The sequence below is a fragment of the Cyprinus carpio genome, chromosome B7, assembly GCF_018340385.1.
Source record: "Cyprinus carpio isolate SPL01 chromosome B7, ASM1834038v1, whole genome shotgun sequence".
Lineage (NCBI taxonomy): Eukaryota > Metazoa > Chordata > Actinopteri > Cypriniformes > Cyprinidae > Cyprinus > Cyprinus carpio.
The window spans coordinates 26,015,024-26,041,375 of NC_056603.1; the positions used below are offsets into that span (position 1 = coordinate 26,015,024).

At 35.7% G+C, this 26,352-nt stretch overlaps 1 protein-coding gene across 3 annotated transcripts in view; it reads left to right on the forward strand.

Annotated features, from left to right (window-relative positions):
- Positions 1-26,352, forward strand: part of LOC109064380 (protein BEAN1-like) — a 66,606-nt gene that overhangs the window by 22,170 nt on the left and 18,084 nt on the right. For 2 of the 3 annotated variants that reach the window (XM_042728122.1, XM_042728121.1), the window contains 2 exons: positions 17,486-17,686; positions 19,077-19,218. In XM_042728122.1, coding sequence (XP_042584056.1) covers positions 17,486-17,686; positions 19,077-19,218 — 343 coding nt within the window. Of the gene's footprint in view, positions 1-17,031; positions 17,223-17,485; positions 17,687-19,076; positions 19,219-26,352 lie in introns of all 3 variants that reach the window. The other variant, XM_042728123.1, reaches the window with a different exon arrangement.

The following is a 26,352-nucleotide window of genomic DNA, read 5'->3' on the forward strand; positions in this document are numbered from 1 at the left end:
TTCCTTCCTGGTTTTCTAGTACTGTTAATAACTGTACTATATAGTTTTCTCACCGGTGAATGACACATGATATATTGTATATTGTAGTAATGGTGAGTTTTTGTTAAATGTGAGCCAAAATCATCACAATTAAAAGAACCGAAGACTTAAACTACTTCAGTCTGTGTGCATTGAATTTATTTAATACACAAATTTCACAATTTGAGTCGAATTACTGAAATAAATGAACTTTTCCACGACATTCTAATTTATTGAGATGCACCTGTATATATATATATATATATATATATATATATATATATTTTTATATATATATATATATATATATATACACAAGAAAGTGGCAAGATGAAGACCACTATTTTCTCTTTCAAACTTTCACATAGCATCTTAAGGTTATAATAACATTAAAAATTCAACCCAGGTTTTGATTTTCAAAGATTTATTATTAAAAAAATATATATTTTTTTCCAAAAATGCAATAAATCCATGATACTTCTTCTTTTTTTTTAAAATGTAATAAATCCATCGAATCAATATGAAAGTTATTTTTCATATTGAAATGGATGAAAATACACAACATAGTAAGTTGGTCCACATATGACAGCCTCTGAACTTGGTCAATACTAATCTTATTTAGCCTACAGGCACTGGACTGGACTACATTCAATCAGTCATGGCTCCCAAAATGAATTCAACGGGTCATCTTGTTTGCTATAAATTAATTACAACAATAAAAAAAATTTCATCATGAACAAGAACATGAACAACAATATCACATTAAACCACAGAAATTCCAAAATGACATTTCCCTTACATTCAACTTCCAAAAATGCTTTCATCTTTGCCATTACATTCATTTAGTTGACTAGTCATATATGCTGTATTAACAAAAACATAAATGGCATTAATAAGAACACTAACAATGACAAACTACGCAGTATCGCTTACATAATCGAATGCGATTCATTTACTGAACGCAATATAGCGTAGCTTGTCAGTATTCTACTGTTCTGTGTATTAAATGCATCTGAATAATTTCCATCTGAAAGCACGTGGGGGTGGGGGGGTAAAAGGTTAAAAAGTTAAGAACCACTGGATTATGAAACCAAAACTCAATTTGTTAACATAAATGCTCTAGCATTGCGCATCCTTGTATTATATATTGCCAACTGTATTATCAAGTGTTTTCTGAATGTTTTTTGGACTATGAAGGTAAGAATAAAACAGTCTCTTCTTCACTCCATTCCACTTCCCTTTCCGTCAACATTTGACATTTTTCCCCTCAAATGCTAAAACCGTTCACACGCCATGCTGCGTTTCTGTGCTAACTGTGCAAAGCACATGAATATGAGCTACTCGAATGGTTTTCTGTTACCATGAATATAGTTGCCATGAGTGTACATTTTAACATTTTAACATCTTTTCATACTGTACAAGTTTGACTGCAGAAGCGGGTGATCAGAGGTGCTAACCCTGCTTCTCAATTACAAGTGTGAAATGTACATTACCTAGATCCATCTGACCTGCTGTGGCATACCCAGGGTTAAATTTATTTAACATAATTTCCTGAAGTCTGCTTTTAAAGTTTTATATTTACAGATTTTTGACCAGAACTCCTAGAGATGTCAACAGTTAGACTAGACTTGTGCCGGTATAGAGATTGCTAAGACATGTGACCAACTGGGCGGCAACGTCATCAGAACGCAAAGAATTATGGGTATGTTTGGCCAGTTTACATGGGTTGGCATAGCAGGCTAGTGTTCTGGCATGAAAATAATGAAAAATTAGTGTGAAAAACAGAATATAATCGTACAAAATGCAGCGGACTAAAGAAAACATTGTCGTACCATACCGCCTAAAACTAAATCCTAATGCAAAGACGAGATATGACGAGAAAAAAAGGGAATCAAAAGACTGGATCCTTACGAGCAGAGCGACTGGTCAGGTGACGTCAAACTGTTGCCGAACTTCCAGCACCCATATATTTACAACTACATGATACTAAGTGTTAGTGCATACACACACGAAGTTTTCTATGGACTTTTTAATAATGTAAATGTATTCATCTAAATGTGTTGTTACATGTTAAATATGTAAAGAAACTGAAATTAAGTTGGATTGTTACTTCTATTTAAGTTATGTAATTGTGTTTGCAACCAAAGAACACTGATTTTGCACAATTCTTCCTTAATACAGATAAAGGAAGCAGAATTTCATTCGGTTTTTGTGTATTTTATTTACAGACATGGCTAAAAATTATTACATGTGAGAAGAGACATTACAAAATCTTTTGAAAAACAATAAACATTTACATATTAGATGTGAGCATGGTATATAATTCTCCAAAAAGGTTTGAACCGGTCTGTGTTCGTAGCTTTGACCTCAGTATGGCCGTGGTACAGAGAAGGGGTCCAGTCAGGATCACACTCCAACATTTCATAGGCAGGTTTGCCTGCAAACACAGTCACCAAATAAATTGCTATGTAGCCTAGATGTACAACATTTAAAACTGATTAACGTTACGCTTTAGTACGTTGGTAACTTAAGCTAATGGTCTGGTTAAGTCAAACAAAACACGCTTGTTTTTGCCCACAACATAACATTTACAGAGAGCAATTGTAACTTACCTTTGTGAAAATGCTTTGAACACACCATCGTGTGTTGTGGAGTGTTATCGAAGGTAATCTTGGGCTCCTTACTTCTGCTATCCATGCCATTCGTCAACTATTTGTCACCTCTGAAACATGGCTTGTACTATTATTTTTCCACGCTGGAAAAACGATAAAAGGATATTCCGTTCTTAAGCTTTACGCCACTTCTATTCCAGTTTATAGCGTTCTTCCCTCCATGCATAGAAGTCTGGCGCGTTATGTTTGTGCCGCGGTTTCCCAAAATGCTTTGCGTTTACCACTGGGAATACGTCATGATGACGACACATTAGCAATCTCTATTCAGTAATGCGATATATCGCGGTAATGAATATGCACGGTATCGTGGGCACTTCTAAATACCGTGAATAATTATATATGACAAATTATTCAGAATTTGGAATGCATTTTAAGAATATTTTTCCCATCAACTGCTCAAAATGCACAACACCACTGTCTGCTGCTTGAAAGAAGAGTGCGCTCTGATATAAACAAGCACGTAAGAGAAGCACATGGGGGAACACGTGAGAGACGCGCTAAATGAAATCACATTCACTCTCTGACAGCAGATGGCGCTAAAATGCAGCCCTTACCCTGTAAACTCCATAAATAAAGCAGCTGCTACTTTCTAAAACGTATTTAAATAGATTTAAATAGCCATTCAGATTTGTGGATTTGCTATGGTGTTCATCACAGAGCCAAATACTTTAATATTTAGACTTAATAGGCTATTTATTTTCAAACTTTTATTTTTTTAATCTGGACTACAACATGCCCTAGATATTGTTTGAAAGTGTTTTGATTCTTTATTGTTCATTCACACTTTACATTAGGGCTTCTTTAGTTAACAAACTGCCAATGAAAAATTCTTCTGAACATTCATTAATCTTAGGTATTCCAATATTTAATAACACATTGTTAAAATCGAAAGTTGCAACTGTTTATTACTATTTAATGAGCTAACATGAACTAAGACTTGTATTTTTTATTAACAAAGATTAATAACTTCTATAGCAAATGTAGCTATTGCTCATTGTTTAGCTGTGCATTTATTGAATGAGCACTATGCGATGTCCGAACTGATTACACTATATTTTATGTATTACACTATATTTTATGTAAAATCATTTTCTATTTTTAAACTGTCTTAAATTCTTTTTAAATCAAATTTTAAATCATTTTCAAAGTTCTTAAATCGATTGTTTTTATTTTTGAGGTTATTTTTCTTCATGATTTTTTTTTGTTTTTTTTTATGTAAAGCACTTTGAATTACCATTGTGTACAAAATGTGCTATATAAATAAATTTGACTTGTGTTAATGCATAATGTTAATGCATTAACTAAGGTTAACTAATGATGTCTTATTGTAAAGTGATACCTATGGCTCTTTATAGTTCTTTTGCACTTTAATGTGTAAAACTTTTAACTTTATATATTTTTCTGTATTGCTTTATAGTATTTAAATGTTGTTATTTTTGTTATAAGAAAAAAGTTATTTAACCTGTTATACTGTATTATGACCCCTTTTTTTTTAAACTAAATTTCAATACCATGATAATACCGTATACCGTGACAAAAGCATTATCAATTAATCGCAACAGGAAAATTTGATACCGGCATATCCCTAAGTTAGACTCAAGTGTTGCAGCTATACCCCAGTCTCCTCCCACTTATTTTTATCCTAATGTGTTCATGCATTGCATCAGTGTGATCCATATTTTGCGGTATTGTATTTGTATGTGTGTTTGCTGCCCCTCTGCTGTATAGTTTCTTGCTTTCTGGTCAGCAGCTGTTGTCCAGTCAGAGTCAGATGGTGCTGGGTACAGATTGACCTTGAGCTGATGAAGCCCACAGTTCTGTTTGGTCGATTTGGGGTGGTTAGAGTGAGCCCAGCGTGCTGACAGACAGACTGCCCAGTAACAAACCTCATCAAACAGGGACCGACAGTGACACAGTGTTCCCAGAGACCGCCTTCAGCACAGGCTGCAGACGGGAGCAAACATCATTGCCACAATCAGATCCATTATCCCCCATCCGTCACAGAGCAAACAGTCAGCATCCGTTACAGGCCCGCAGGATCACCGCTGACTCTTCTGTTTAGCCGCGCACACGCACACACTCACATTAAAGGCCCTGTAGGGTAAATATTATGAATGCATTACGCCAGCTGTGCTAGAACAGCTCATCCAAACCGTTGTGTGGGTGTGCACACAGTAATGGAAATACAGCAGTGTTATGAACATAGATCAAAAGATTGTGAAGTTGTAATCTTGGTTATTTTAGGTTTTGCTAGGTGTTATTATGAATAATATGCTTGTTAGGATGCTAATACCATGTACGAATACTATAAATTCAGCATTGTAGTAGGAACAACAAGTAGGAACAACACTGACAGCTATGATTGGTTGTTATTATTGCTGTCAATCGATTAAAAATGTTAACTTATTAATCACACATTTTTTCCGTAATTAATCATGATTAATTGCATATTAATATGATGTTTATCTACGCTATAAAAAGTGGTAACCTGCAGTCATTATTTTTAATGATTTTGGTAACCATTTGAGGATTAATTCAGCCAAAATTTTCTCACCCTTGTGTCATCCCAAACCTGTATGCTGTTGTTTTTTTCCAAGATAATTTTGGAAGAATTTTTATGCAGATTTGTTTCCTAACATGTCCACATCATGTTCCTCAAGCTTAAAGGGATGGTTTATCCAAAATGAATATTCTGTCATCATTTACTTAACTTACTTAACTTAACCTTTTTTTCTTTTTTGATTCTGACTCATGCACTGTGTTAAGTCTTCTGAAACCACATGATCGCTTCATGAAGGGAGCGGTTTCCTCTTAACTGCATCTCACACATCAGCCCCACTCTTTGCCATTAATTCCAAATCCCAGTGGTTTATGTGTCATATCTAAGCGTATGGTGCCAGTTTGAATGAAAATAGCATCCGAAAACAACGAGAGGGAATTTCTTTTCATGTTAATGACGACACAATTCTGATTCATCACACAAAGCTATTATATGATTCCAGAAGACTTATAGTTTTGTAAGTTTATACTGTATTTTTGTAAATTAAAGAAGTATTTAAGAGAATCTTCTTAAAAAACATCATAGATTTCGTAGATTTTTTTCATAGATTTTGAGTGCTGAAAATATGAACAAATAATGAAAACATTTTCATTTTGCGGTGAACAGTTCCTTACTTCTCAAGTCTATGCCTGGACTTGCCCTTGGCTTGAGGGAACAGGAGGTTTTTGTGTTGATGGCTTTCCTTGCTTCCCCTCGCTCAGTGGCTCATTTGACATGACTGCTTAATGCGTTCCACAGTGCTGATCTTGGATCAGAGCTGACGTTTGCTCAATATTCGGAAGCTGCACTGCCGCTGCTAAATCAACACTGTGAAGTCCTGAATTAAGCAGAGTGACAAGTTCAGCACTGCTGCTTCTGCAAACGTCCCAAAGGCCTCTGAACAGTTGGGGTTAGAGGTTACACTCCTTATGGGGGAAATAACAAACCTTTGTTTGTGAGATTTATTCAGATATATAGAGAACAAAAAGACATTCATATGCATAAGAGACTAACTTATCTTTGCCTTACTTTGTTTCTAATTTTTGCCTCATTATTTCATTTTGACATAATTGGGTGCATTTATTGCAATTTTATTAGTTTTTTTATAGTACTGGGCAACGATTAATTCTGATTAATCGCATCCAAAATAAAAGTTTTTGTGTACATAATACATGTGTTTGTAAATATAATTGTACATATACATATATGTATATATAAATAAACATGCATGCATGTATATATTTAAGAAAAGTATGTAATGTTTATATATTAAATATATTTTTATGTAATATAAATTATATAAATATAAATATATACATGTAAATCCTTTCAAATTATATACTGTATGTATGTGTCTTTATATATACATAATAAACACAGTAAACACATACATTATATAAACAAATACTTTTATTTTGGATGCGATTAATCACGATTAATCATTGCCATGCACTAGTTTTTTATTACTGTTTGATTTGATTTCTCTGTTGGTTATTTCAGTGCACTTTATAAGCACCATGATAATTATCATCCCATATATTAATTACAGCAATAATATCCACAGTTAGAGTGAATAATCTTTATTATTTTAATCCTTGATTATTTAAGTGCAAGTGCTTGTCTCATTTTAAATGGGTTGCTGGAAAGAATAAAGCACAGAGGCTTCAAAGCATGAAAGTCCTCTTGATTTAAAAGGAAACAAAACACCAAAAGCCTGGATCAATAGCTGTTCATTGGAGCAGTCCTCTCCAGCTTTATGAGAATGGATTGTGTGCTCTTGACAACACATCTGTCCATCCTGTGACCTTGTCACTAAGGGCTCTTTTCTGTGTCTTATTTCATCAGGCCTTTCCCATTCCCTAAAAGCTTGATTATTCTAATTATAAACTAATTCTATCCTGCTTTTCCACTAAATGTTTCAGTAAATGTGACAATAATAAATAGTATTACTAACCAAGCTAGCTGAAAGTAACTGGCTAGTGTGCAGAAGTGAGCTATAATTATGTAATATGTTTTTTTTTTTGTTTTGTTTTGTTGTTTTCATTTTACTTTATCGTTTAGAATCAGTGCAGCTCATGGTCTGTGTTATCTGGGTCAACGGGAGAGATTGAAGGATGTGCCAAGGCTTGCACTATCTGTCACGTCCTTCCCAGCTGGATCTCCCAGGACCCAGAAGTGGAAATGAGTAAAAGGTTATGTCAACTTTTAATGACTCTGACAGATGGCATTTCTCATGAGGCTCAGGAGAAGCTTGTATGAGGCAAGTTTGTCATGTAGGTGTGAAGCACATTTACAAGTTTACTTATGAGGTGCTTGTCCATATATACATGGCATTTCACAGGTGTTAGCTGCCTGTGGATTTGTATATGCTTCCGTATTTTTAAACCATTAAAAAATTGGTGTCACTAAGATTGCATTTGATCAAAAAAGTAGAGCCCAACCGATAAACCCGAGGCTCATATCGGCCGATATGAGTCTGTCGCAGATATATCAGTATCAACGTATATACAGTAGATATGCCACTGATATGAATTTTTTTTTTTACAAAACATAAAATGCTGATAAAATGTAATTTTTCAATTCAAGTTTGTGTAGCGCTTTTCACGATACAAATCATTGCAAAGCAGCTTTACAGAAAATGATGTTTCTACAATATATTTAGTAGTTGCTTGTAAATGCTTGTAAATGGTGTAATTACGTTTGTCCAGCAGAGTGCGCTCCATTGTTTGCTACTGGTGATCTGGATGAAATACTTTAAAGCTTAAGTGTATGAAATATCATTGTAATGTTGCTAACTAATTTGTGAGGTGGTGGCTTGAGTCTGCTGAATGGTGATTTAGCGCTACGTTGGCACATAGTTGGTGTGACGCAATGCTATTAAGCAGCGGCTCTTAAAGGGGTCATATGATGCGATTAAAATTTTTCCTTTCTCTTTGGAGTGTTACAAGCTCTTGGTGCCTGAAGAAGATCTGTAAAGTTGCAAAGATTAAAGTCTCAAATCCAAAGAGATATTCTTTATCAAAGTTAAGACTCTGCCACGCCCCCACAAAACAGCTCATTCAAACACACCCCCACATATCTACATCACTATGTGGAAATATTTGTGTAATGCTGCCCATATGTTCACGCAAAGAAAGAAGGCGTGGTTTCAGTAACTGCAGTTAGTGTTGAAGCAGTTAGCTCAAGTGGTGGAGCATTGCGTTAACAAGCGCAAGGTTGGGGGTTCGATTCCCCGGGAAGACATGATAGGTAAAAATTGATAGCCTGAATGCACTGTAAGTCGCTTTGGATAAAAGCGACTGCTAAATGCATAAATTTAATTAAATTTTTTAATTTAGATGCATTTAGGAATCTTTAAGGTTACTTACAACAGAACAGCAATGCATTTTATGGACAACCATTTCGTGAACCTAGGAGAGGAGGTAATTCTGACTTTGCTATGACAATCTGACGCTACTGAATGTCACGCGACTCTGTTCCAGTTTCAGGCTTGAACTGATGATAAAACTAAGGACATTATTAACTGTCTTTACATTTATTTTGAAAGATGAAGCTTGCGATTATGGAAAGGGGCGTTACATTTCCGACGAGTGCTTGCGGTGTTCGGCCAATCACAATGCACTGGGTCAGTTGGCCAATCAGAGCAGACTGTGCTTGTCAGAAGGAGGGACTTTTTTTATAGAAAATGACGCATGTGAGAGAGGCGGGGCATAGAGGACCTACAATAATTTACAGTATTTGAAAAATAATGTGTTTTTTTGAACTTTAATGATTTTCAGTATATTATGTTAAATAATGTACAGAAAATAATGATCTTTAAAAAAGCATCATATGACCCCTTTAATCCTGTTTCTTGCGACCTTCCACTCTGCACATTTTGTGTTTCTCTTACAAATTCAAAGGTTTGAAGGGAACGTACATGTTACATTCAAAGGGCATTAAAGTGTACGGGATGTGAATTAAGGTATATTGAGGTATATTATTTCACACTTCACACTTCTTTAGTTTCGTCTGTGTGTGAAGACTGTGAATGAATGTGCTGAAGTGAAATAAACTTTAATGGAAGTTGAATGGAATTGAATTGTAATAAAGTTGAATAAACAAACTTTACTGTTCAGAGCACTGATGCCAGACAGAATTTGGATAATAAAGTTTGTTAAATTGTTGAATGCCCTGCCTTCATTACATATCTTTGTCACGTCATTATAAGTGTTTGAACACCACATTTGCGTGGTCATTGCAAAAAATGTGTTTATGTGTATATATATATATTCTGTTTTTGTATATACTGCATTCCATATATAGTACCATTTAAAAGTTTGGACACATGAATGGGAAAGTGTCCAAACCTTTGACTGGTACTGTACTATAATATACACACAAAGAATATCAGCCGATATATTTATATCAGCTTTTTGGCCCTCAAAAAAACCATATCGGTAGGAGTCTACAGAAAAGTAATATTGTGAAATACTGTATGTAGCACTGCAATATAACAGTTTTTAAAATATTTTAATATTTAATATATCTTCTTCTTCTTCTGTTTCTTCTTCCTCTTCAAATAGTTAATGTAGTACTGTATTTTAAATGTTTTTATATTCTTATTTTTATTCTAATTGTTGTGAGTTCGAGTCTCGGGCCGGCAGGAATTGTGGGTGGGGGGAGTGCATGTACAGTTCTCTCTCCACCTTCAATACCACGACTTAGGTGCCCTTGAGCAAGGCATCGAACCCCCAACTGCTCCCCGGGCGCCGCAGCATAAAATGGCTGCCCACTGCTCCGGGTGTGTGTTCACAGTGTGTGTGTGTGTTCACTGCTCTGTGTGTGTGCACTTCGGATGGGTTTAATGCAGAGCACTAATTCTGAGTATGGGTCACCATACTTGGCTGAATGTCACGTCACTATAACTGTTTTTAAAATATTTTAATATTTAATATATCTTCTTCTTCTTCTGTTTCTTCTTCTTCTACTTCTGTTTCTTCATAGAGGACACACTCAACATTAACCAAAACAAGTTTGGAGACTCTAACTCAGACTATCTAGCACCATCACTTGTCCAAAATTTCATGTTTATGCTTATAACTTTTGAACCATAAGGTCTAGAAGAAAAATTCACAAGGCCTAGTTTTTTCACTATTTTAATAGTTCAAAACCCCAACTTTTTTAAACTCGTCAGAGACGGTTTGTCAGATTTTCTCCAAAATTATACAAGATTATCTGTAGACCATGCTGGCAAAATAGTTATAAGTTATATTTAGACCATGCTAGCAAATTCAAGTTGATTAGTCAAACCGTTCTCGAATAACGTGTGAACGAATTCGATGAAGAGGATGCAAAAATGGATGTGATGCTATATCTCTGCAGTGGTTTTGGCATATTGAGACCAAACTTGGAGTGTGTTATAACAACTATGACCTGAGGCTACTGCACAGCGCCACCTACTGGTCAGAAGATATGAAAAAATTATATTTTTGCTTATAACTTCTGAATGGTTTATCCAAAAATCACTGGTTTCTTTGATTCGGTGCAGCATGCCGAGTTGAACCATACCCAATTTTCCCATGTCAGCCATTTTGGGCATCGGCCATTTTTAATTTAGTCATAAAATGCAATATTTTGTGAATGCATTGCTGTATCATTATGAAACTTGGTATGTGTCTTCGGCGCCATGTCCTGACGGGACACAAAAAGTTTGGGGTCAGCACCATCTTGTGGCCAAAAGTTATAAAGAAATATCGAAAAATGCTAATAACATGATTCAATTTGCCTATTGTAATGAAACTGGTCTCAATATTTTATTTGGGTCACGCCGAGAACATAGATACCAATTTTGCCATAGTCAGTCAAACTTCTTGTCCGTCATTTTAATTTATGTTGAAAACCTACTTTTTCAAACTCCTCCTAGAACATTGGTCTGATTTTCACCAAATTTGACTCAAATTGGTTTTCGTTTAACTCATCAACAAATTTGCTGGAATAATGCCAAACTGCATCTGAGGCTTATCTCTGCAAAGCTTTGACATACTGACACCAAACTTTTTATGTGCTCCTCCACCTGACCACGCCACATCAATTTGGTAACAGCTCCACCTATTGGTCAAAAGTGATATGCCATTAAATCATATTATTAGTGTTTTTTTTTTATGATTTTTCAGCCATTTTTCACTAAAATCATCTTCAGTTGGTTTCAATTACTCATTGCTGTAGTTGGTCTGATGCTTGATTCTGTAGTGTGTGATTGCTGCTTGCAGCTATATTTCAAAATGTAATTTATTCCTGTGATTTCAAAGCTGAATTTTCAGCAACAGTCCTCAGTGTAACATTTGTATTGCATAATATAGTAATATATTGGAAACCATGATCATTTATAGGATTAGAGAGCTTGCTTACTTCCCATTTTTCTGTCTCTGTGATATTTTTAGTCTTTAAAATCCCTGTCACCTTTCATCATTGCAGAGAGTGGCAACCCAGTAAGTCATATTATGACAGATACATATACTCTTAGAAGGCCAAATCATTACAATGATATTTACAGATGTTTTGACCAAGACATCCTGACAGTTTCTCCTGCTGCATTTACATCCTGCCTGTGTTTTGCTCCAAAACAGTAGCATTACATATACAGGACTGCAGTGTCTACTAAACTTGATTTTGCACTCAACTATGTCACGTAGTGAGCTGTATGGGTATTCTTCCTGCAAGTGTATGTAATCCAGGTATACCTAAGCAATAACACAATGCTTTATTTAGGTATGTAACAGATTACAGAATATTTGCATTACTGGTACAAAGAGTGGAGCAGAGTCTGAAAATGTAACTTAATAGAACATTTTTAATTACAAAGTATATTATCTGCATTATGAATCAAGTTGAATTGAAAGAAATAAATCAGGTTGTGTTAGTATTTGGTTTGTCTTCATTTTAGTGTAATGACAGCAGCACTCAAGCCGCATAAACTTCACAAGTTTGTGTTATACCTGATGATCATGTTCCGCTTGATTTAAGATGATCCGAAGAGTGTCTTGAGCATTAATGGAAGCGAGAACATCTGAACATCTGTACAAAGAGTTCACATGCTCAATGTCAGCAGATACAGTGTGTAGAATCTCTTATTCATTGTACATTATAATTTAATTTTTTCATAATTCTAAAACTTTCTAAAAAAAAAAAAAATTTAAATGGAAAAGGCTAGATCAGACTTTTGAATCCCATTGTATGTACTGTATATTTTCTTATCCTAATATTGAGCTGTGATTGTGAGAATCATCAGAAAGTCAAATTTAGATTCATCACATTTGATTCATAGAACCATTTGTGCTCTTCTTGGAAGTCATGTAATATTCAGTGAAACAAATCAGGGCTTGTGTTTATTAGAATCAGATCCCTAGTAGCCTTTCTGTGTATTTATTTGTGCGTGTGTGTGTCTTGTGTGCTGCTGGATGTGTGGGTAGGAGTGACCTTCTCTTCACACCCTTTTCATCCTTGTTGCTGAGAGATCTAAATGAAGTGCTTGTGTTTCTGTAAACGCTGCTGCAAGTGCTGTTTATTTATGTGTACAGTAATCACACTGAGAAGAAGCTGAGAAATTCCTGAACTAATATAAATTTTCAAGAGCAAGGTTTTGAGACTCCAATAATCAGCCAGAACCTATTTCTAATCTCAAATACATGTTTAACTGTGTATACCTATTTCTTTCTTGCTTTCTAGCAACCTCATTTTACCTTAACATGATGCTGTCTGCAGTGCTTTTTTATGTGATGCCCATAGCAAGGTTTGTGTTCTAATTCAAGTCTTTTGAAAGGACCATAACGTTACATAAATACAGTCATATCCCAGACATTCTACTGTAAACAGAGCACCATCCCTGCATTATTCTGCTCCTGTTGCCTTTAGTCTTTGGAGCTCCCAGTGCAGATGAGCCTAGGACTGTAGTGCCCACTAGAGAAATCTTCTAGCTGGTATACTTTGTTTATAATTTCCTGGTTCATGTTTACCTCGTTCACACAGAGAGGTGGTAAAGTGTTGAAATTTTGTATGGTGATCTGAAATATTATCACTGGTTTCTTTTCATCAACTTGAGGAGATATTATGTTTCTAAATGACAGAAAAATCTTCAGAGAGGTTTTCTCTTACAGGAGATACGTTGATGTGTGTGTGTGTGTGTGTGTGTGTTTTTTTGTGTGTGTGTGTGTGTGTGTGTGTGTGTGTGTGTTTGTGTGTGTGTGTGTGTGTGTGTGTGTGTGTGTGTGTGTGTGTGTGTGTGTGTGTGGAAGCTCACACTTTATTCTTATAAAGCATTTTGAATTTGGTCTGGTTTAAAAGATGGAAAACAAACATTTTCTCATGCTGGGTCTTGGTTTCTACAGCTCTGGAAAAATTTACGAGACCACAGCAAAATTATCACTTTCTCTGGTTTTACTATTTATAGATACTGTATGTGTTTGAGTAAAGTGAACATTTTTGTTTTGTTCTAGGCCTATATTGCTTTTAATATTTGTATCGTGTTGTAACCAAGTACTCAAGGCTTGCTGTATTGTGAATAAAGTATTGTGAATATATTACTGTATAAAAAGCTGTTTTATATAAACATTTTCCACCCGCTCTTTGACCCTTCAACATTTTTCACACTGCACTGCAAAGCTGCACATAAGCAGTGTGTATTTATTTCTGTGTCCATATGAACAGGTTATTCACACTGCCCACTTGAGCAAAGTGGTGCTGAGTAGCAGGAGCGTAGGTCCAAGTACAGATTCAGCACTGAGCATATTGTTGCCTCGCATGCTGGAAGAGCCTTTTGTCTTTTGCAATGAAGACTCACGTATAGTAATGGATTATTTCAGTTTATAGCTAGTCTGGGGTTTCAGTTTTTATTCATGTAGGCCTAGATTAATACACAGAAGCAAATATGTGTTTCTGATATCAGAATAAAAGAATTTTAGAACAAGCCTTTTTCAGTTTAGTTTCAGTAGACTTTAATTTTTGAAAGTTACAGTAGGTTTTTAGGGAGCGTTCCCCCAAAGATTAAAGTGACAGTTCACCCAGAAATGAAAATTCTTTCATCTTTTACTGAACCTCATGTGGTTCCAAACCTGTAAGGGTTTCTTTCTTCTGTTGAGTGTAAAAGAATATATTTTGAAGAAAGCTGTTAACCAAACAGTTGACTGTAGCCACTGACTTTTGTAGTATGAAATAAAATAAAAATACTATGGAAGTCAATGGCTACCATCAACTGTTTGGTTATCAACAATTGACACTTTTAAGACTTGTATTCAGAGAATGTATGGTCATACTTTATTTTAAGGCTCAATTTTTGCTATTAACAAACCATTATGACTTTTGCCTCAATAAACTCCTAATTTATTAATTATTAATAGTAAGGCAGATGTTAAGTTTAGGTATTGGGTAGGATTAGGGATGGGGAATATGGTCATGCAGAATATGTGCTTTATAAGCATTAATAAACAGCCAATATATTATAGGCTTGGTAATAAGCAACTAGTAAATAGTGAGAATTGGTCCCTATACTAAAGTGCTACCGAATGTACTTTGAATATCATAGTGTATTTTGTTCAGCTGGCATTTTTCCACTTTGTCTAACTATAAAGTACAAACATGGAATAAGACAAACATGCAGTGCAGTTTAAGAGTAGTATTTTGTCAGTGTAGAACTGAAAATGGGAGTGTGAGAAAGTGCCTAATGTTGAACACAAAATGTGGGCTGCAGTTATAGAAATCTGTGGCACAGAATTGGATTGTTCCCAGTGGGAAGCATGACAAGAGAAAGGAGAGAAGAATGGTGAACGTGTGAATGTTGTTGTTGTTGTGTGTGTTTGTGTGTGTGAGGGAGAGGCTGAAGAAGGGCAGAAAAAGCATAAGTTGTTTCTTATTTGTTGATTATGCAATAGAGTCGTATGTATGTCTACTGCGACCTTCAGCATAAAGCCATGTGTTTTTATTTTTTTATTTTTTTCTTAGACAGGAAAAGGATGCAAGGGCTAGAGGGAAGGACAGTAGAAGGACATGACAACTTACATAAGCCACACACTTATGCTGAATTCAATCTAACTGGAGTGAACTGATCTCCCAAATGCAATCTCAGTTGCATTCAGCTCATAATGTCACACATTTCAAGGGAGAGGGCACAGCAGACATGTTAGCATACTCCATCTGGATGCCTGGAGGTTGTCATGCTGCTGTAGTCCTGGAGATGCAACCATGTGGTTTTTAGAGACCTCACTGCCAACACCAGCACTTGACCACCCACATATTAGCACACAGCAATGCTAATAAATCAGATCTAAATGCATGGATGAATGAATGAGTTGAATGCAAAGTTGAGCAAATGCAAAAATTTGGGGGGGGGGGTCTCTTATGCTTACCAAGACTGCATTTATTTGATAAAAAATACATTAAAACCAGTAATATTGTGAAATATCTTTACAATTTAAAATAACTGTTTTTTATTTTAATATGTTTTAAAATGTCATTTATTCCTGTGATGGATGAAATTTCAGCATCATTACTCCAGTCTTCAGTGTCCTTCGTTTATAATTTTGGTGTGATGTTTTGTAAATCAATAAATTTGTTTATTTTTTGTTTTGTAATGTGATTTATATTTTTATTGTTTAAGTTTAATTATTTGGAGACGGCAATTATTTGAAACCGAAATCTTTTGTAACATTACAAATGTTTTAAATGTTCTTTCCATTTTGACCAATATTGAGCAACCTGCTGAAAACATTAATTTGTATAATCTTACTGACCCCAAACTTTTTAACGGTTGTGTAATTTTCTAAATGCGTCTTTGGTTGTGCATTTTAATGACTACTTGACTGACAGCACTAATTAATTTCTGTATTCCTTTGCTTAATTAATTGTGAGGTTTGTGAACTGATAATAATTAATGGAGTCTGTTACACAAACAGGTTTCTCACAGCACATTTCTAAAGAGTCACAGGAGCACTGAGGTATTTTAACAACAGTGTATTTCTGTATTCCACCTTCAAAGCTTAACAACAGGCCAACATTTAGCACTTCAGTTTGTTTGCCAAATATGTGCTTCACAGCACAGCTGATATTCTATGAACTTGTGTTTTAAACCCAAATTACACATTCTCTTGAAAAGGAACCAGGAACTTCATAGATGTTCAAATCTATTAATATTCATAATTGCTATCAGTACTGACTGAAGTTCAAAAAAGCAAGCTGTCTAGTGACAGCACACTTTTTAGTTACTTTCTTTATTGCTTGCCAACTTGTGTGAGAAAGCACATGTGATGGTATAAGTGCAAAACTGTTGATGTTGAGAAGGTCTTTGATTGACTGTGATTATTTTGTGTTGAGTCTTTCCAGTATTTTGAACAGCCTGTGGCCTAATTTGATAACAGGAAGGTGTGAAGTTTTGCTCAATCATTCCAGACAGGCAGTAAATGATTATTTTTTTTCCCCCTCATATTGAGATCAGTTATGTGTTCAGTTATTGTTGTTGTTGTTGTTATACTCCATCTGCAGCTTATGGAGTTTAAGAGAATTATCACATCACATTGAACACTTCCTGATGTTTCCTTTGTCCTCAGAATAAACTTGGAAACAATTGAAGCACTGTGCTGGCCGTAGAGATACATTGATTTGATTTCTGTCTTGTTAACTCCAGGAAGGGCTGGATGCACCAAGCCCACAGTGTTGATATCATCATCTTTCCCAATAGGCTTTATTGAATCTGTCTGTTTCTCTGTATCCTATGCATGTATGTGTGAGAGTGTGTGTGGCTTATTCTGGTTTCTCTCTGGTCCTAATGGAAAGGGTGGAAGAAGTCAGAGAGGAGCTAATGGCCGGAGTTGGGCTTCTCACGAGCTGACACGAAAGTCTTCCACCCCACATATTTAAAAATTCAAACGGGTCAGGATTAAAATTTAAACACCGCATACTTGAAAATCTAATCCACTGAGGGATGAAAGTCTGGGGAGCGTTCCTGATCTGCGGTCCTCAGAGAGGTAGGTTTGTGAGTGTGTGTCTCAGAGCAGGGCTATTATATATTAAATGACATAATCCCACACCAGTATGATCTCTCTATCTGTGTGGGAAAGAACAAAATGTCTCTTTTGTGTATTATGTAACACCTGCTACTGTAAATTATTGAACGTGCTTAAAAAACTGACCATCCGTCTCATCTTTGTCTCCTATTTCCCTCTTTTTTCTTTTCATCTTCCTATCTTCTATATCATACTTCCACACATCTGCCATCTGCTCCATACAGTGAGCTCAAACCTGAGCAGTTATGCTCATGAGTACCCAGACTGCCAAGAAGGGGGTAATGAAGCCAGCCTGCTGGTGTCCCCTCTGGTGGTGGCTGGCATCGTCATCGGCCTGGTGCTCTTCCTCTCCTGTGTCACCATCATTGTGGGCAGTCTGCGTAAAGACAGCCGCCTGCGCAACCCCCACCTGCACGCCAGCTACGGTCAGTGGTCTAACTTCATGGGCAACTCAACATATCAAAAACTCACCATGGCTTTGTTTGTAGTTTCTGTGTGGCATAATGACATGCACAACAAGTTGATTTGTTTTCAAAAGTTGAGAGGAATCAGCCCTTCCAAGCATTCAGCCTTTGTTTGGGAGTTCAGGGAATGAAGGCCAATCCTTGCACAGCACTACTGCTTCCACCTGTTAGCCTGGGCCAAGGTAGCCTTGTAGTTAGTGATATGGTCACCGTGACCCTCTCTCTACAATTTGGCATTGACTGTATTATAAACGGCAAAAAATATGAAGGTTTAGATTTATTTTGAACTTTGTGTGTCCTAGCAGAGTAACCACTGGTGTATTTTATCATGAACCATGGTCATGTTTCACTATGTATTATAGGTTTGAACCTTTTTTGTTCCGTTTGTGCCATCTTTCTTTAAATGTCACTTAGTTTGATTTTCTTGTTTTGTATTATGCAGTGACATTTATACATTTTTAACGAGGTCATATCATGAAAAATACTCTTTTCCTTTCAGCTTGAGTTCACTGTACTATGAAAACACTATCTTTATTTTTATCCTTGATCATTTCAATCTTATCTTTACAGATTATGAGGCATTCCTTAACCCTGATGTATTTACATGTATCGGGCATTAAGAAAATATAATGTTTTTTTTTTGTTTTTTTTTTGACATAATCACACTTTTAAACACATTTTATTGTATAAGTACAATAATTTGAAGGAATAGTTCACTCTGTCATAATTTACTCATGCACATGTCGTTATAAACCCATAAGAGTTCATATATGAAACACAAATGACAGCTATTTTTATTTTAAATCTCTGACGTTCCTGTCCCTCCATTGATAGTCACCCAAAAATTTCAAGGTTCAGAAAGTTCATAAAAAGGTATGAGAGCAGATTATAGGAATGAAGGTAATCCATAGTGGTTTAGGCCTTATAAAGAGACATGATTACTTTATATGATGAACAGATTTTTATTAATGATCAAAAATTCATAGAGCTCTTTAAATATGGTATACAGAAGATCAAATGTGTGAAATGTCCGTAGTTCTCATGTGTCAAGCAAGCAAATGGATATTCAGTGGATGGACCAAAATATCTTAAGTTTCATTAAAAATATATATTTTCATCATAAAATCTGTGTTGTGAAGAAACAAAAGTCTTAAGGGTTTGGAAGACATGCGTAAATGATCACAGAATTCACATTTTTGGATTTATCATTCCTTTTATGAACTTGACAATAACTGTTTGGATATAAATAAAATGATATGCAATGTATGAAAGTCCCACTCTCAATAACATTCTCAAAACTTGTAATAGGAGAGACAGAAATGATCACGTTTTGTTGATGTTGTTTCTACAGCTCCAGATGGCCTCTCATATGGTGGCTCCATTGGAGAGCTGAGGTCCACTTGTGTTGAGGACTTTCCCCCTGCATTTGACTTTGACTCCTATGTGGAGACGCTATCTCAAGTCAACGTCGTGTACCCAGACTCCCCACCTCAGTGAGTCACATTTTACCTCTGGATTGAGCCTGTGTGAATATATATTGTATGTACAGTGTGGGGTAGAGGAGGGAACATGCATGTGTAATCGGTAATGAGATCACTCTGGCTGTGACAGAGAAGGCACACTTCCTCTTTAAGGGATTCCATTCCATCATCCTTTTCACAGTCTTTAAAGGCCTCAGCGTAGCATGAGCTGATAACCACATTAAAAGCCAGTTAGAGATGCTAAAGATAGAAATAGTCCAGAATAATTTGCCATATTTCAACTATTTCACTCGTTTCTCTCTCAACCTGACTTGAAGTGTAACTTGCACCCATCTTATCAGATTCAGACATTCATTCTTGAAGGGTCTGTTTGAAAATAATAAAACCTGTTCCTAGTTAGATTAGTTCTGGTGTCTGGGAAAAGCAGAATTACTCTTTTTTTGACACAAACTTTACATATATTTGTTAGCTAAAACCAGAGTTGGAGTCTATGTTAATTTTTTGTATAGTGTGAAAAATTAGGAAGAAGAGAAATAAATGGTCAAAAATATAAAACGTTTGCAGGGAACCAGATGGAGCAGTTATATTCACTCTTCTCAGCTCTCAGTCCTTTTCTTCTGTCACTGTTCAGAAGTTTTCACCTTTTGCAGTCCTCCCTCATCCTGTTAGGAAGGTTGGACACCTTTAACTTTTCAGTTCTCCTAACAAGTGGGGATTGCTGATAAATGCCATGGCTTTGCACTGAAAAAGGCTTGGTGTGTTTGATCTAAATGGCAGCTTGTCTAATTGGCATCTTCAAAGAATCTGTCAGTTCCCTTCCTTGCCATTTAGCCTGCTTGCCTTCACACAGCGACTCATAAAATACTCCTCAGGTAGGGGAGCCCATCACAGAGGGATGTCTCAGAGCAGGAAAGGTTTATTGTTTATGAGATCTCATAACTATGATTTTAGGGTGGATGTCAAAACCAGATCCTAACATTTTTGAAGCAGCTCAAATCGCCATTGTTGTTTTTGCATTTATTACTCATAAGAGCACTGCAAAAGCAATTTGATTGTGTAAAACTAAGTAAGGAACGTCATAACCGTGTAATGCATTACAAAATCAATACCAAATCATTAGCTGAGGCGATACATTTCAAAATTATTATGACCTCAGGGATATCTGTACATCCTGGAGTCATTATAACTATACTCTGTATCAAATAACTATAATCTATCCATTTGGGATCTATAAATTCTATTATTTTATTTTAAGCAAACTCCAAAAGCATTATAACCTCCTTGGGGATAGTCTTTATATACTGATATTTTTATGACTTCATAATAAAAGTGTATAAGCAAAAATTATTATGACCATATTAGGAACAATCTAAAATTATGAGGTCATAGTGATTTTGGAATGTATTGCATGAATTCAGCCAAAGGTACAGTGGTGGCCAACATTATTAGAACACTAGTTTTTTTCACCAGCTAAAAAAAAAATGGTTTTAAGTCAGTAGTGTGTCAGTAGGAAATATCAGTTTACATTTCCAAACATTTATTTTGCCATTAATTGTAAAAATCCAGTGATATTTTTGTTTGACAACAGCCAGTGCTCCACACAGAGATCTGATCTCATCATCATCATCCAGTCCGTCTGGAATGACATGAAGAAACAGAACAAACTGAGACTGTGGCAATGTCTTCAAGATGCTTCAAGAAACCTACCTGCAAAGCTACCTAAAAAACTATGTGCAAGTGCACCTAGGGCAAAAGCTGCTTTAAACTTAAAGGATAGTCTCCCACTAAATGTTGATGTAATTTAGTTAATAGAAGTTAATTGATAAAGAAAATCTATTTATGACACTATTTTTGACAGCATCCTCATTTTACAGCATTTTTACACAAGTGCCTAAAACTTTGAACAGTACTATAGCTTTGCAAGTATGTCTCTTGAAGCATCTTGGAGATGTTGCCACAGTTCTTCTGGATTTAGTGTGTCTTCATTCATGTAATGAATGAAAGTGTGCACACATGACAGCACACTGAAAACTGGCAGTTTTTAGTAGATGGGAAATTAAAAAAAAAAGTGCACTGCTACACCCACATTCATTTAACAGGCCAAAGCAACCTTTCATTTGAGTGCAGGTTTTCAGGAAAGTGCAATAGGTGAGTGAAAATAATGATTGCTTACTCAAATGTAAGGAGACTGGATTTAAAGTCTACTTTTCAGTTTTTATACTGTAAATTTCAGATATGAGCTACAGACCAGGGGTCTCATTTCTAAACGTTACGTACACACATAAAAAGCGTAGAAATTGCGTAAGCAATTTTCCACGCACAATCGGGATTTATATAAAAATAAACTTGCCGTAAATATGTACGCACCTTCCGGACATTCTATACCATGCGTACACACTCTTTTTCCTGGAGTGAGAAAAGTAATGAAGTAAGCAACAATTTTAAAATCTGTTTTTATTTCGATATACATATTTACATTAAATACTCCACTCTCATAAATGGAGATAAACACTGAAAATACAAAGTCATTACGCAGAAGTTAAACAAAAAGTATATGAATTTAGACATATTTAGTGGAATGCGCTTGATCACTTTTCCTGTGGCATGCTGTTTTAATGATATTTAGTGGTGTTATATTTGTAAATTAATTTGTGTTTTGCTTTTTTTGCAGATCTCATGCTATGTGAAAATATTTTGGTGAGATCAATGATCAAGAAAATCTCTCACTGCTCTTGACTAAATCACTTTTGATTTAGATAGATAGATAGATAGATAGATAGATAGATAGATAGATAGATAGATAGATAGATAGATAGATAGATAGATAGAACTTACACAGTGAAGACTAATTCATTTACCCAATGTATTTCTTATTTATTGTACAGCATAGCAGCATTATTTATTGTATTGAATATGTTTTTGTCCTATTGTTTATAATTAGTTTCTTGTTCTTATTTCATCACTGACTGTTTATGTATCTCCAGTAAGCTTGAGTTTTTTTTTTTTTATTATTTTCTTGTATTAGTTTGATATTGACATTGGTGACAAGGATTATGAAAATTCTATGGTATCAAATCTTAATATCATAAAAAACCTTATGAAAAGAAAAAAATAACTATATCAAGATATATATCGTTATTGAGATATAAAATTTCTTATATTGTGATATAAGATTTTGGTCATATCGCCCACCCCTAATCTGAGCAAATGTACAGTAAATGTGATCTGTTTGACAGCGTGGGACATCTACAAGGTCATACAAATCAAGCATAAATGAACCAATTTTTTATGAATGGTAACAAGATGAAGGCTGAGCTCATGGATATTAGGTTTTATGACTGAACGGTCTAGGAAAATTAACTTGCGATGTAAGCATCAGCTCATTAATATTGATGAGTTTGATGTCACAACCCACCCATCTTGCCCTCTAATCCCCACACTGGCCGGATATATGCTTTAAACGTTATTGAAAGCAATGCATGTAAATATGCGCCTGCTCTAAATAAAAACTGTTGCATGCCGTTGTCAAAGATGTTGACTAAAGTCAAGGTTGACTTGTGACTTCATGCAGAACAATCACTTCTGATTGACCTGACTGTTGAGTCAGTTATTCTGCTTTCAAAGTGACTGTCTAGTTAAGTTATTTATCACTTTCTCAATACTGAAGTGTTTTCTCAGTTGCGTAACAAGTATCTAAATTGTTAAGCATGTGGCTGTCTGTTTGTATGTGTGTGTGTGTGTGTGTGTGTGTGTGTGTGTGTGTGTGTGTGTGTGTGTGTGTGTGTGTGTGTGTGTGTTAAATATCAGAGAGGAAAGGTTTAGTTAGGGTCATGCTTGTGCTCAACTTACCTGCCCTTCATGGCTTGTTTCACAGAGTGCCAATGTTATTTACATCTCTATGACAGTTCCATTAGGCTGGCAGAGCCCTCTGGTGAAGCTCTGTGAAGGGTCTCTTGAACTGGGTGAAATTACCTCTCCCCGGGAGCAAGAGCTACCTGAAAGAGCAGGGCCTCCTCCTATTAAAAAGCAAATTATGACTGATATAGAATATTAGTGCTGGCCTTGAGGCCTATTAAAAATTACTGAATAGTGTGTAATTCTGTTTGGGAGAGATATCCGACCCTCAGTCCAGATACTCAATTTAATTAGAGACCAGCAGTCCATACCCGCACACCTCTGTGAGAGGATGTGAAAAGATGATGGAAGATTACCACTACACACTCTTGAACATATTTTGTTCTACATTGAAAAGTTTTCATCCAATGAAACAATGTTTATTGAAACAAACTATCTTATTATTCTACTGCAAAAGCACAGGAAGTAGGGGTGTTGCAGCACCCCCTGTTTTTACAGGATTGTAAATATATTTATATGAAGAAAATATTAGGGTACATTTAAAAATCTGTAAAAAAAAAAAAAAAAAAAAAAAAGATTGTATAATTGTTCATTATTGTTTATTCTCTCACTTATTTCTTGATAGATCTTGTAAATTAGAAAATACAATATCAGATTTATCACTATTCTGTACACTTTTGACATCGTATGTAATGCCGTACGTAAACCGCTTCAGTACTCACACCCAAAACATGTTCCTGTGACCCTGTTATGTAGTTAGTTCCAGTCCTCCAATCTGATTGGCCATGCAGTGTTTCATGAATATAGTTTGTTTGTTTGTCTCAGTTTGTATATTCCAGATGCACTGTCAGTTTGTGTTAGCGTTGGGGATTTTTCACTAGCCCTCACTAGTAACGTCATTAAATCATTCATTCGGCCAATTTGTTGACCGATTCATTGAATCAATCATTCAACTGATAAGTTAATTAATGTTGATTCATTCATGAAAAAAGTGTCTTCTTTTATAAGTGAGTAAATAATAATTAATTCAACCAACTTGTTTAACGACACTGATTCATTCATGATTTAAACAATTGACCCTTAATGAATGAGTCATTGAATCAGTCTTTCAACTCATTAGGTCAACAACAATAATTGCCAATTGACTTCAGAAGGCATTGATTCATGAACTGGGTTTGTATAGATTACTGTGGTTTGCTTCATGTGGTTTTGAAGCGTCAACTTTCAGGGTTCCATCTAATTGCATTATATGGACTTTTTCTAATAATCTTTGTTAGTCTTCAACTGAACAAGAAAGTCATATACATCTGAAATGGCATAATGATTTATTGAACTTGTTTACTGATACATTTTTATACATATATATAAAATATATAAATTGTTATACAATTTATCACACATCAACATGGATGCGATTACCTGTGGCTAAATGTCAGGCACGCTGATATTTGGAACAACAGCATCCTTGTGTGATATTGCTTTGCTTAAAAATATTATTTTGCTACTTTTATGAAGGTGGCTTCTTTCATTGTAAGACCGCAATTCCAATGTTATATGTTCTGCAGTGTTTTGTATGTTATCTTGTGAAGTGTTTTGAGAGAAGAGGAGGTGTTACAGCTGCTAAGGCACTGAAGCTGAACGGAGCTCTCCATCACTGCCTGCCTCTCTGCTGGCCTTCATTCATCTGTGCCAAAAATGAGCAGGAGCGGAATCAGTCTTCAGATCAGAGGAGACGAGCCTCCAGTCACATCATAATGTGCATTTATCACCACTGGCACATTGCAGCCCACCCTATTACAAACTCAGGGCTCTCTGTCGTCACAGTTAAAGTAACATAGCTAAAAAAAATATGTGCATAGAGAAAGCAAATTGCCTGTGTGTGTATTTGGACTGGCATAGGACCATTGCAGACCCGCCAACCTGTATGCATTTTGCATAGCGGCTACGCATTTTGACGTCAAAGTACGCTGGTATGATTTGTCACTCTAAACTATGCAAAAATCTAGTGACACCTCTGTCCATGCGCAGTATTCAAAACAAGCATCAGAAAAAGAGCGTTTTTTTGTTTTGTTTGTTTGTTTGTTTGTTTTTTTGCATGTTTGTTCCGCATTTTATTTCTCTCCTAGTAACAGTTTATAGTTTCAGTTCAAAGCGACTCGCCCCGTCAGATGCTCTGACAGAAAGGCTGCATTTGAGGCTGACAGAGACACGCTGTTTAAGGTGTTTGAGATGTGCTGTTTTCCTTAATGCATAACTTGCATTTCACAGGTATATTCTCCATCTGTAAATGTTAAAAAAGCCATGGAAATATTTCCATTTTGCTGTCAGAAGTGCATGAGCGCCAAACAGAGCTCAATGAAATGGGAGCGCAATATTGACTAAAATATAAATTTTGCTGAATTATTTGTAGTTAATACAATAAATGTGACATATGTAGAATTTTAAACCTACAAGTAAGTGTATTTGTATGATAGCACTAACTTTAATCAAAATAGCCTTTTTACTCAGTCTGTGCTTTTTATTATTTTCATTTTTAGTTTAGTACCTAACTTTTGCTTTAAAAAGATTATTTTTGTTTTTAGATTGCAATGTTACAATGTTACAATGTAATGTGATTTTAACCCTTTTTTGCACATAAAATATACCTACATTTGTTTAATCCAAATAAAAAAAACTGAGATATATAGGACTACTTTATACCGCAAATCAGTCAAAAATATATATATAAAAGTAAAAAATAATACAAATGCAAATATATCACCCTTTTTTCCCTTCTTTTTTAAATAGCATAAAAAATAAATAGCAAAAATTAACTAAACAGTTAAGGTAAACAGTAATAAACAGTAAACTGTTTACCCCCACCACCGCCCGCCACGATGATGGTACTCAAAAAAAAAATTTCCAAGGTTGGCAGGTCTGCCATTGTGCTGTGGAGGGACTGGGCTACCTAGGCATTTCCACATGCCACATTTGGGAACCTGCCACTTTATTCTACATGCACATATGTGGACTCTAACATGGAGTCCACTGCGATGCTGTTCTTTGATGTCTTCAGGATTTGGAATGAGGAGCTATTAGCGCAGTGGGTGTAAGTGCAAGCCCATTGCTACAGAATGGCCGTGTGTTTGTGTGGCTGTGCTTGTGTCTCTGTGGGACTGGCAGGGAGGGGCTGTGGCATGTGACTCATGCCAGGGCTGCTATGGCCACAGATGGCACCTGGGAACTTAGTGCTCAGGGCATGTATATGAGCTGCTCACCTGTGGAGCCTGTGAAGTGCCACTTCCGCAGAGC